This window comes from Gadus macrocephalus, chromosome 17 (genome assembly GCF_031168955.1).
Source record: "Gadus macrocephalus chromosome 17, ASM3116895v1".
Classification (NCBI taxonomy): domain Eukaryota; kingdom Metazoa; phylum Chordata; class Actinopteri; order Gadiformes; family Gadidae; genus Gadus; species Gadus macrocephalus.
In genome coordinates, this window is record NC_082398.1 from 11,851,317 (window position 1) to 11,864,672 (window position 13,356).

General features: G+C 48.5%; 1 protein-coding gene across 1 annotated transcript in view; it reads right to left on the bottom strand.

Annotated features, from left to right (window-relative positions):
- dnah2 (dynein, axonemal, heavy chain 2) overlaps positions 1-13,356 on the bottom strand; it is a 212,076-nt gene that overhangs the window by 172,459 nt on the left and 26,261 nt on the right. The window contains 6 exon segments of the mRNA XM_060035906.1: positions 3,139-3,330; positions 5,314-5,552; positions 6,934-7,044; positions 9,840-10,083; positions 11,208-11,378; positions 12,563-12,636. Coding sequence (XP_059891889.1) covers positions 3,139-3,330; positions 5,314-5,552; positions 6,934-7,044; positions 9,840-10,083; positions 11,208-11,378; positions 12,563-12,636 — 1,031 coding nt within the window.

A 13,356-nucleotide genomic window follows, 5' to 3' on the forward strand; every position in this document is an offset into this window, starting at 1 on the left:
CATCGTGTTCCCGGTACCAAACAAAAAAGAAGGGGCAGAGGAGAAGAGAGAGAGAACAGAAAGAAAGAAAAGGAGAGGCAGAGGAAAAATAAACCAGAAAGCTTCAACAAATGAAGAAAACGGCTGAGGCCCTGCAGGGGAGAGCGAGGGCAACGGCAAGTCACACACACACAGACACACACACACACACACACACACACACACACACACACACACACACAAACACACCCACACATACACACAAGCATGCATACCTCATAAAGTAACATGAGGCAAAGCAGAGGGACGGGAAGTCCAACCAACCACACATGCTAGCATGACACAAATGGACTCTGATTAGAAAGTATTAGCCTCAAAACATCAGACACAGACCACATCAGTGGGCCTGGTTCTCTTCTGGGAGAGAGAGAGAGAGAGAGAGAGAGAGAGAGAGAGAGAGAGAGAGAGAGAGAGAGAGAGAGAGAGAGAGAGAGAGAGAGGAGAGAGAGAGAGAGAGAGAGAGAGAGAGAGAGAGAGAGAGAGAGAGAGAGAGAGAGACTCCACAGTGATGGATGGAGACGGAGAGAAGAGGAGAAAAAGAATGAAAGAAAGGAGGAAGATAAATAAGGAAAAAAAGTGAGAAAGTAACAGAGAAATGCTGATATGGAGAAGAGAGAAAGAGAGAGGGGGGAGACAGACACAGATGGAAAGGGTGAGAGAGAAAGAGAGAGAAAGAGGAGAAGGAAGAGGCTCAACTTATGATGGGATCCTTCCCTGCATAGAGTAAACAAGCCATTTCTCCCCTCTCCCTCCCCAGTATGTGATACTGCTGGAGGGGAAACGGGGGTCTCTGGACCATGAGAGAGATAGGGAGGGGGCTGTAAGACACACCGTGCCCCACACAGTAGGGGTCTTTCAGGGCTGAGTGCAGCAGCTCCTTCTGCATTTCCGTCCATCTGCCTTCACGCTGCAAACGACAGCACGACGTGCACAGCTCTGTGGATGTGTGCGCGTCGTGGAGCACAGGGAAAAGCGGAGAACTCTGCAGTGTCAACACTGCAGCATGGAGTGGCTGCACGTACACTAACGCACCAACACACAGGTTCTCCCCATGGACCAAGCAGCCGAGTTTAACACCAACAAATAAACAAGATTTATAGAAGTGATCGTCACGAAGTATGGTCGCATTACTACAGATGTCGGGTATACAAGGTAAACGTTGATGCCTGCAGACGGCTGGCCTTCTCCTTAAGCCAGATGTGATCCAGCAGGACAGCTGGGCCGCTAAACAGCAGTGAATGCGGCATAGCTCTATACGTACACCCGGAGGACTTATAAAGAAGAGGAGTGAAGAGGAACGCCGATGGAAGAATCCCAGAATCATCGAGTGTGGAAGTAGTGGGACCGGGGTGGGAAGCGTTCAAAAGTACCGATAGTCTTTAAAGGAAAATCAAACCGTACAAGCCTAGTGTTGTGTCTTTTATCTTCTGTTTCAGGTCAAACATACAGCCACAGAAAGTGAAATAACATCTGGTATTTTTGGATCTACTGCATAATTTGCTAATGATCTCCACATCACAGCATGTACAAGTCATGAGAAAGTCAGCTGGATTAGCAGAAAGGTGAAAGGGTAAAAAATGGCCAGACTTTGATGTTTTGGAGCCTGGAATTGTTCACCACCTGCGAGGTGTCTGATCCGAGCAGAGAGGGAGAGAGTGGCGCAGGCTTCCAGAGTTTGGGTATCGTGAGTTTGCATAATTACAGCGTGCTGGAGGAGACCGCAGACCCTCGAGGGTGTTCTCATCCGACCGCCGCCGCCATCTCCCATCAGCCTCAGCTTTGCGGCTGAGCCGTGAGAGGGGAGCCGCCAGGTTAAAGAAGGCCATAGTTTTATGTTTTCTATGCATCAGACATGGACGGTTAAACAGAGATAGCGTGCTAACATAGACAGCCCGCTAACCATACGCAGCCCGCTAACCAAACAGAGAAGGCTTAGCAAAAAGCTATGCCAACCACAAAGAGCCATGCACACTAACCAGACATGGCATGCTAACTGAACAGTGCACTCTAACCAGACAGCATGTGAGAGGTTGGAGAGTGCTGGTTGCTTTCACTTTTACACTAATGTGGGTTAAATGAACATGTTTCATAACCAATCCACAAGCTTCAGGATGAAGGTGTTTGCGGCCTCTTTGAGTCGTCGGGTCTGCCATAGCCTCACTCACACACAAGCAGACATAAAAACACACACACACACGTACACCGCACACAAACACGCACACACACACTGATAAACACACACCCTCAGGAAATAATTACAGTAAATGTTTTGTGTGAGTCAGTGTGCCTTGATGTCTTATCAAAGGATCTATAGGGAACGAGAGCGAGAGAGAGAGATAGACAGGGAGATGGATAGAGACAGCGTGGGGGAAAGAGAAAAATAAAAGAACCAGAGCAGGAAACACGGTGGGGGCGGCCAGCAGCACTGCGGCGAGCGAGGGTCAGCCCATAATTATTTGAGGTTAAACGTTTTTTTTCAGTCCTTGTGCGCTGGCAGCGAGCCGGCGAGAGAAATGAAAACAGTTGAACCAAAAGAGAGGTTTCAGGGGTGGCTCTGGCTGGGTGGAGGAGAGACTATCCCAGGGTGCACCCTGGGATAGCGCATGGGAGAGCGGCAAGGCTTGAGGGGCGGTGCCGGCCTTATCGCCGTGCTGACCAGAGGAGTCTTATCTGAGTGGAGGGTCCCCTGGCGGCTGGACGTTCCCCCAGGGGGAAGGTTATCAGAGTGCCGGGAGGTGGGGGCTGCTCTTGACAGAGGGGAGCAGGGGGACCTTGACGGGTCGGTGTGTTGGAGGGACCTTGTGGTTAATATGCGAATGAATTACCTGCAGCAGCCCAGTGAAAACACCATGAAGGGGGAGGCTGAGGGCGACCCACTGTGTGTGTACGTATGAGTGGATGCGTGTGAGGACATCGGGTCAGTGATTTTGTTTTTCTTTAGGTTGGTTCAAGGCCTGAATGTACTCCTGTTGAATGTACAGGTGAGTGTAAAAACAGATCCGGGACATGGAAAGAGAAGCCAGAGAGAGAAACTCAGTTCTCAGAGTTCTGAGTGAAGCAGGTCAGGCCAACGAGCCCTCCCTAGCATGACGTGACTACCTTGTGGAAGAGCGCGGTGAGCCGGTCCCGGGTGTTGTAGTGCGGAGAGTTGTCCCAGATGATGCGTATGAGGTCGGCAATGTGCTGGAGCTTGGGGGCCACCTGGCTCGGCTGCAGCTGCACCAGCTCCTCACATGGCTGCTTCAGCAGGGACAGGAACCGCAGGTTGGATTCTGCCTGCTGGGAGCCGTCCTGGACCACGTCAAAACACACGCACACGCACACACACACACACACACACACACACACACACACACACACACACACACACACACACACACACACACACACACACACACACACACACACACACACACACACACACACACACACAGCCCGGGGAACACCTGATAAGTTGCTGTAATTGGCCGACAGCTGTGCTGAATGCAAGCCTAGATTTATAAACTGCTAGGTTCAACACTGACTCCGCCCCGGGGCACCACAAGCCGGCCCAGCCCAACAAGCCACACACAGCGTCCTTTCCTCCGAGAGGACACACCGCCTGTGATCCCTACATCTTTATATGCCCCCTGCCTCTTGGCTTTAAATGATATATGGCCCCCACTCCGAGGACCTCACTGGAATAGTGAGTCTCTGGTATGGAGATGGTGAGGCTCAATGCCCCCGCTACCGCAACAAACGCACCCGTTCACCTTCACTCACATATTCTATCCCCGCCAAATCACCTTTTTGTCTTCGCTATACAGTATTCACTAAGGCAAGGGTTTGAGTGGATGTGTGGGTGTGTGTGTGTTTGTGTCTGTATGTGCATGTCTCTATGTGTGTGTGTGTGTGTGTGTGTTCAGTGGCAGCCGGCGTCATCAGTCATGCAGTAGCTAACTTCCTGGTTGCAGTTGAGCAGGTGTGGTTGGCTACAACTGGCCCCGCGTGGTGTTGAATGGATGGTCTGGCTCACTGACCAACTCCGGGGGTTGTAAAGTGCAGTGAATTGGACTCCTTGGTTCCTCCCCCCCCTCTTGTGTTCTCTGCAAGCCTATAATTCATCACTGAGGGCCCCGGGTGCGGTTGCCTCTGCGGCAGCCAATGAAACAGGCTTGGCCCGAGCTGTGCAGTCCGACCTCTGTCCTCCATGTGAGACGCTGCCTTCACCTCACATATGCAGTGCTGGGTGGTGGGAATGGATCTGGCCATGTAGGAAATGAGAGTGGGGATTTTTTTGTACGCTGCACCACCTGCAATGCAGCTAAATCTGTGGGCGTTGAGGGCACTGTGGAGGCTATTTGCTCTGGCAGAGGGAACGGTGGGGGATTGAAGCTTCACATCGCTCTTGTTTATAAATTAGGGATCTAGTTTGGAGCCTGATTTCTCAGGGCTAATTGTGAATACATGTGGATAACTGACAATCATGCATACGTCCTCCGTTTTTAGGTTTCTTTAAAAGGAAGTTGAATTCCTACAAGTCTGGAACTAATAAACTCAATAGAGTGAACATCGTTTGGTGGAATTCTTTCCGTCAAACGAGGATTCAAACGTGGATTTATGTGGCCACCCGTATCCGTTACATAGGGGGGGAAAGACAAGTATGATCGAACAGACATTAAGCTCATTCCCGTGACTTGGTAAGAAAAGGGAAGCCTTTTTTGCACCATGAAAAATCTTTTAAATGTTAACATTTGACAACTGCGTCTACTTTACGTTTAATCAAACATCAGGTGAAGTCCAGAGGGGAACTCACATTATTCACTTCTTTAAACCGTGTCTGTTTAGATCGCTGGCAAAAGTCAACTTGCCGAGTACCATTAACAGATGTTTGTAAAAAGATATTGTAGAGGGAAGAACCATCATCCCACATCCCTCATGTTCGTTAGTAGCAATTTTACAATGTCATTATTTTGTCAACATTTTTATTCAAAGCGACTGTAGTGACTTGGTAGACAAATGTCATAAAGGAGCAGGGAAGGTTTAGGGCATCTCGTTCAAGGACGCCTACAGGTACGCATGTGGACATTGGGAATCAAACCCAGAACCCTTGGACTGGGACCCACCCATTCGGACACCTCGCCCCCCTATAGAGGTTGGGATATATATAATTATGTCGACAATCAGTTCTATTTGCATCTACATTTCTACTAGTCTAATATTCAAATTTTTCTGTTTTCCTATTTTCTGTCGGACCGATAAAGAAGTAGCTCATCCCATGAAGATGTGTCCTACCTGGACCTCCTGGGCCAACTTGGAGAAGGGCTGCAGGTAGGAGGACTTGGACAGCCGCAGAATACTCTGGATGTGTCTGACGCCGGGCTTCTGCAGCTGCAGGCTGATGCCTGTCAGGTCGGCACAGCGGCTGCTCCAGAAGGTGATCTCCTCCAGGGGGCCGGCGCTGTCGCCCATCTCCACCAGGTGCTGGGCGCCCAGGACGTCGTTGAACTGACGGGTCCAGTGGATCAGCACGACTGGAACACACGGGGGGGGGGGAAAGGTTGAGGCCATCGATCCTCGGGGTTGCATTACATCCTCCAGGTCAGTGCTTCTCGACCTGTGTTGCACGTACCACTGATGGCGGTACGCATGAATAATACAGGTGCTCAGGGAGATTTTTGGTCATAATAGAGACAATTAATATAAAACAAGAACTTGATAATAATTCAAGATATTATTAATAATGAAAATATAGTACTGGCTTGTTATTTCAAACACATTGTGCATTCCATCATATGTTTTCCATTGTAATGTTTTCCATTTATGTTTTGTGTTCATTTGTGTTCGCTAATGAAACCCACGGAGAGCACAAGCAGTGTTGCAGACTGAGGTGGTCCTCAAAAGGGCATGATGACAAGTGAATGATGCAAGGAAGGAAAGTCAAAGGTTGGGAGCCTCTGCTTTAGGTCCAGTGGCTGTAGGTATGGGTCTGTATGTCATTGGCCACCCACAGTCACTAAGTCTGGTCGACATTGAAGAATTCAAGCATTTTCTAGTTCAACACAATTGTACAACACATCATCTTCACATAATAAAGATTCCAAGGTACCAAGGTTGGTATTAGAAAGTTGAAGGAAATAAATGTGGTGTTGTTGTTTTTATTTGTTGGCAATCTGAAGGATACAGAAAGTGACAGGGGTGAGGAGAGGGCAAGTTAGGGTACGGCCTGGTGTAAGTGGTGCAGCAGCAGTAGAAGAGAGAAGAGGAAGTGAGGAAAAGGTTATAGATAAAGTGAGTATCTAAGGAAGGCAAAAATCTTTGAGGTCGATATGTGTGTATCTGAATGTGCGTGTGCTTGCGTGTGTGTATGTGCGTGTTTGTGTCTTTTATGTATGTGCAGGTGTTTGTATGTGTTGTACGTTGTGTGTGTGTGTGTGTGTGTGTGTGTGTGTGTGTGTGTGTGTGTGTGTGTGTGTGTGTGTGTGTGTGTGTGTGTGTGTGTGTGTGTGTGTGTGTGTGTGTGTGTGTGTGTGTGTTTTCCAGTGCACCGATGGGTCAAAGGCAGAGGCAGAGGGACGGGTGATGGAGGAGAGGGGTGGGAGGTGACACACTAGCGTCTCATTAAATCCTATCGGTGTGCGCCCGAGCCCAGGGAAACCACCCCGCGATCCTCAATGGCCGTTTTGTTTTGCTTTCGACCATAAAGCGAGAGAGCAGATCAAAAAGATAAAGTCCAAGTGACCTTTCCTAGAGAGAGAGGAAGAGAGAATCCCCACGGTGAGGCGTAGAGACAAAGACACTCACACAATGAGAAGGATGCGATATCTGCACACACATACAGATAAACACACACAAACACACACACACACACACACACACACACACACACACGCAGAGCCCCCCAGCCCTCCTTACTCTCCAGTCTCTGTATTAGCTCCTTGTCCTTGCTGGCCTCCTCTGGGCTGCGCTGCAGGGCCTCCATGGGGATGTAGAGCACAGTGTTCCCGGCCATCTTGAACCGGGAGTCTGGTCAAAACAACACACACCGTTACGTGAGTGCACTTAGCACAAACTCAAGTACAGGAATTACAATTTGCTCTCAGGGTTTCAGACAATGCAACCGTATGCCAAGAAACTAAAGTGTTGAACAGCAAGAGTTTTTTAATTAAATAAATACAAATAAGTGACAAGGTAAAACCGAGGACGCTGCAAAGTTGTATATATAGAGCCTTTCTTTGGAGACAGAGATCTCTTTGAGGTTATTTCATGTCTACAAGGCTCCAGTGACAGTGAACTGTAAGCGAGTGGAGAACGCAACACTCCTTAAGGTTTCACAAAGCCGACAAAGTGCTTGGTTTTAACAGCCGCAAAGCCTGCGGTTATCAAACCCGTGTACCTCTTTATCCCCTGTGTGTATCAAGATCAAATGGAGTTCCATTTACCAAATTGGAAAAAAACAAACAGCGGAGAAAATCACAAGTGTTTACCGCTCCTCCCGGGCAAAGTGAACGCTTAAACAACGCACGCACACTCACACACGCGCGCAGACACACTTTCTGTTGGGCTGTGTCGCGGTGCATAAGTTTACCCACTCCAGAGTGGAGTGTGCGCCGCAAAGGGCGCCAGGCAACCACCTCCCCCGTCCGACCCCCAGACATGAGGGCTGGAATATCAGAGGCTGCGAATGAAGCAGCGGTCTTTACACAACACAGGAGTAGAGCGCCAGAGTGCCAGGGCCTCCTAATGAAGGAGGGAGCGGATCAAAGGACACAAGGGCAGAGAGACATAGAGAGAGACGGAGGGAGAGTGAGTGTGTAGGACCTGAGCTGTCTGTGTACACTGATTGTGGCGACAGGGAGGACGATCAATGAGAGCCGCGTGTAGTCTCCCATTAGCCTTTTGGAAAAGGACATAAACAACACAGCGACCGAGAGAGAGAAAGAGAGAGAGAGAGTGAGAGAGAGCGAGAGAGAGATAAATAATGAGGCGAGGGCACAAGGTAAGCGGAAGGCTGCTGAATGTATAAAAGAAAAGAGCAGCCTGTGTGTGTGTTTGCATGTCATTGTATGCACACTTTTTGCCTGTTTTACTGGGTTGTTCACCTTTAGTCATTTTTCTTAGCCGATATGTCTGCCGTTCGTCTGGGTACTTTCCGGATGAATTTTCCTCTATGGATTGCAAGTTTGTGTGTGCGTGTGTGTGCGGTTACAATGATGTTTTCTAAGGGCCAGCCGGCTGACCTTTGGTGAGACCTACGCAAACATTGAAGACGTGGAAGAAGAGCCAGGAGCCACAACAAGCCCCTTTCATCAGGCGGTACTGGCTACCGGGAGCTGGGGTGAGGTGAGGGGGTTCTGTCCACCTGGGTATAAGTCAGTACTCCCCTCCTTCTCCCATAAATAAATACATATACATATAAATGTATATTTATGTGGTGAGCCCGGTGTCACAGTTGCACATCAACGACAGATCTGCTGTTCCACCGACTCCACTGCTATATAAAGTTTTAGGCAAATGTTTAGTAGTCTGAGAACGGGATTGCTAACTCAAATGCCAGCGGGGGGGGGGGGGCATTTTGAGTCCTACAATCCTTTAAAATGTGCTGAGATTGGTGGATGTATTTACTGAAAACGATATCAGAAGATGAGATTCCACGGGGGGTTGTGCAGGAATGAAAAGGATTTCAGTTGGGATTATCCAATCGTGTTTCTGATTGTTCAGGGGAAACGCAGAGTAAAGTCAGGTAGAGGAGGCTCGTAATTGTAGGGGCTCAAGTGTATACTGCCCGTGCACGTCTGTTTGCGTGAATGTATGTGTCTGTGTGTGTCTCTTTCGGAATGTGTTTGTATGTCTGTTTGTATGTCTGTTTGTATGAAGAAAGAAACAAAGTGGCGTTTCATGCGCTGATTGGCGCAATTAGCATGAGAATTGAACCATCACAACGCACCAATACACTGTATGATTACCGCTGCGCCTCTCTGTGTTTAGCTAGGCCCTGGCAGCAGCCTGTAGCTTCTCCTCGCTGAGCGACGGCTAAAGTCTCCCCGCGGCTGCACCATGAAAGGAAAACATGGTGCGAATCCCTCAAAGCCCTCGTTGTTCCGCGCCAAGAAGAAGCAGATCAATGGCTGACTGTCAAAATGACATTATGTTGGAATGCAGTTCACCGTAACCTTAATTGTTGTGATGCGCCTTCTCCTTTCAAGGGGAAAAATAGTTTGATCCATGCCGGCTGTTTTGTCTGTCTTGTTCTTCTGCTTTAGTGGAATTGATACAAAGCAGAGCTGTTCTCCCAAACCCTCACCCTGCAGCTGGGAAACACAGGGCCTTCCAGGAACAGGAAGTCACGTGAGGAAAACCACCTCGGCACCTCGTTGGATCAGCCAGCATTACCTAATGCACTTCTCTTGTTTTGCCCTCCAACAGTTGCCACAACAAATGAGCGACATCAAAATCCATGCAGAATGGATGAAATGTCGCCCGATGTTTGATGTGGTAGGAAATCTGTCTGTGTTGCCAACACACCATATTTGGTTGGAAACACATGTGCTTTGCTAGTTGTTGCTAGCGTACTAGTGCATCAAATATGTAAATCAGGCAAAAGAATAGCATTTTCATCAACCAAACAGGTATTCAACTGGGAACCCTGCCCTTTTCTCCCAACGCCGACGAGTACATCCACCGAGTACATCCCTCTATGTCCCAGCCCCCAACCCGGTCCCAGCCACCTCTTCCGGTAACCACCCTCTGGCATTGAACCAGCCCTCGTGCCTGGCTCTGCCCGACCCCGTCCTCCCCTCTCCCAGGAGGCGGATGGCTACCTGTAAGGCCGGAGAGGAAGCGGTGCATGTTGGCGCTGTAGATGTTCTTGATGTTCTTAGGCAAGACGGTGCTGAGGGCCACCAGGGGAGCATGCACGCCGTTCAATAGCCTCAGCAGGCCCTCTGTGGCTCCACTCCCTCCGCTGCCGCAGCGCAAGGTGCCACAGTGCACGACCGTCTCAAAGGTCTCCGGCATGATGGGTGCCTCTGATGAGCGGATGAAGTAGGCCAGTTGATCCACCGCCTGGTAGAAAGACAGAGGTGGAGACATAGAGAGAGAGAGAGGGGAGAAAGAGAGAGAGAGAGTTAGACAAAGTGAGATAAAGCAGGTGAGGGGGAAACATAGAGGGAATAAGAGCGACAGCGTGAGAGGAAGAAAGGGAGTGGGATAGAGAGAAAGAGAGTGAGAGAAACAGATGATGAAGACGATGGAATGGGATAAGCAGGGGAAGAATGGGTACAGTGGGAATTGTGAAAGAAAGTGAGCGGAAATTAATGAAAATTGTGAAAGAATGGTTAAGATAAGCGGAACAACAAGGTGAAAGGAAAACCACACAGATGTGAATTTCCGAGGCATGTGTATAGAGGAATCCAGAAATACTAACAATTAAAACGCTGCATTTTGTGATTCTCTTTTATGCTCTTTTGATAACAGGAACCCACCGCAGCCATGAAGTGGCAGACATTTTTATTAATTCCTCTGGGTCTCTTTAGATGCAGCTCAATTGGTATTCGGGAGCCGTCATTACCGCAATCTACAAAAGCTCTTATCAGTTGTAATATGGCACAGTGCTGCATGTCTGAGTGTGTGCTATGTGTGCTATGTGTGAATGTGTGCGTGTATGTGTGTGTGTAATGTTTGAATCTTAGCACACGTTTGCGTGTGAGTGTGTATGTGTTTTCCTATGTAAGCGCACGTGTGAGTGTGTGGAGGAGTCTTTTGACAAGGCCCCTGTAGCAAATCTCTGCTTCACATCTCCGGGGCTCTGAGGAGAATGGACAGTGCGGCATTTTATTACCGTTGCTGACATTTCTATTAGTCAGGATGATGGCTGTACTCTGGCTGCTGGAGAGCTCGGTGGACAAGCCTGCATACAGAGACCTCACAACAAAGAGATCCTTGCCCTTCTCTCCTGGAGGAGAAGGGTAACTAGGTAACGAGCCTAGCACACCTACATCCAGGGACACATCATGTGCCACACCCCTGTCTGACCTTTACCTAGAACCAATACGTTTATTTTTTACACCTTGTTAAACTATGACCAAATATAAACGATAACAAGGCATTGAGCACGCAACACACAGCTACTAATTTACCCCACCACACATCTGATAGGGTCTGAGGACTGTCCAATGGGTCATGTGTACCTGTGAGGGCATGCCGTTCTCCACCCTCAACCCGGTCATGGGGTCCAGATAGACCACCATTAAAGGGATGGAGGCTCCTTCTATGAAGCGGTCCAGTGCCAGCTCATTGTCCTCCGACCACGAGTCCCAGGTCACGTCGGAGAGGGCAACCCGGCATATGAACAACCTTCTCTGTATGAGGGGAAGAAAGGAAAAGGTGGTTATTCAGTGTGTCAAGAGGGGGAGGGGACTCGCTGCTGCGTGCCCCCTAAGCCATCGCCCCCCACCCTCCTGCTGAGATGGCGCTGGACATCAGTGCAATTACAACCCGTGACCCGTATCCTTCAATTAAAGTGATGGTGTCTCTGATTCGAAATCGCTGACGCCCCGCGGGGGGAGATTCAATCACAAATCGAACACACACACACACACCACATCACTAACACACCGAACCTCTGCACTATTTCCCTGACTTTCAATGCTCTGCCGCCGGAGCAGGTGCTCTAATATTAGCCAAATTATATCGCTATGCAGATTATACAGGGACCTGTCTTGTTGAATAATGCTAACTGCCGGGTACGGCAAAGTGTGTGCTTGTGTGTCTGCTTGTGATTGTGTGTGTATGTGTGTGTGTGTGGGTCTGTGTGTACATTCACCGCCTACGCCTGGCACCTGTTTCATCAGTGGGAGACACACACATACACACGCACACACACACACGCAAGGTGTATTTATAAATATTGCAAGGGGGGACGGGGGTTTGGGAGTGGTTTGGGTCATCGCATGTAAATACTAGCACTCTATTGCAAGGTAGCAAGTGGTAATTAATTATATTAATTTAATTGATGAGGAGACAGTTACTGTGCAGGTTCACTGAGCACACACCACCAATCACAAGCTGATCTCCATATTTCCACACATCTGGCACACTAGGCATTGTTCCAATCCTATTTTCTATCAGCAGTGTCAGGGGGGTAGAAGGAGTTCTCAAAGGTTATTAAAACTGGTGGGTTTATGAAGGTGGTTGTCATGGTGGTGAGTGGGGTGGTTGGTGATGATGGGTAGGGGTTGTCTTGTTTTGGATCTCTAGGAACTCTTGTTTCTCATACTTTGATTTCCCCATGTCAGTCACTTTCCCCCTCTCTCTCTCTCTGTCCCTCTCTCGCTACACTGCAAGGAAAAGGTACGGAAATAGATGTTCACTAACGGCATGATGGTATTCTACTCTGCTTTGTCGTCCATCTGGGATGTGGATAAAGTGTAAATCTAGCTGCTCCCGTTGCTGAGTGCCCCTGTTTTTTGGGGGTGAACTGAAATCCCAACTTTCAATTTATCACCGAAGACAAGGTGGCCATTAAGGGGGCTGATGGCTTTACCAGGTTAATGGCGTACAGGTCCTCAGGTTCCTCCTCTGTCAAGATCCCCACACTGCTTCCAACATCAGCATCCCCTGTGATGAATCGCAGACACACACACATAACTATGCACGCACACGCACGCACACGCGCACACCATCAAATTCCCAAAGAGGCATGACAATGCACGTGACACACTCAGGGACACCAGTTTTCATGATTCCATCTGGTTCAGATTGTGGGAATTATCTATCCGCTATTCTCTCCTCTTTGTGTCATTTTGAGCACAGTCATTATTTCTGACACTGGTTTGGAGTTCAGGGTTGATAAAAATCTGCCAAGCACTGTATTATTGTGTTGAAGATGGGAGGGGGAAATGACGTGATGATTTGTGTAAACTTCTAACACTAGTCATTTAATTACGGAATTAGGCCTTTTTTGTGTGCAGATGCCCATACAACATGATGGTATTCTAGTCTTGTCAGTTAATTTGGTGAAGAGAAAATCCAACCAAGAATCAATAGTATTGTGTTTATAGCCAATGGAAAATACATTTTCCATACATCACATTTCTAAACACTCCCTTCCCTAGACTAAATAGAAACCTTAAACCGGCTGCTATTAAACCACACACACAACACAACGTATTTCAGTTGAAACCCAGTCTGCGTAAACAAGCAGAAAATGTTTTCTGCAAAAGAATGTTTTATTATATTATACGTATTCATGCAGGGGGTGCACACTGGTATATACACGTACACGCCACCAATACATGGAGCAGGCCAGACGACGTGTCTGCATACCGAACTAGATTT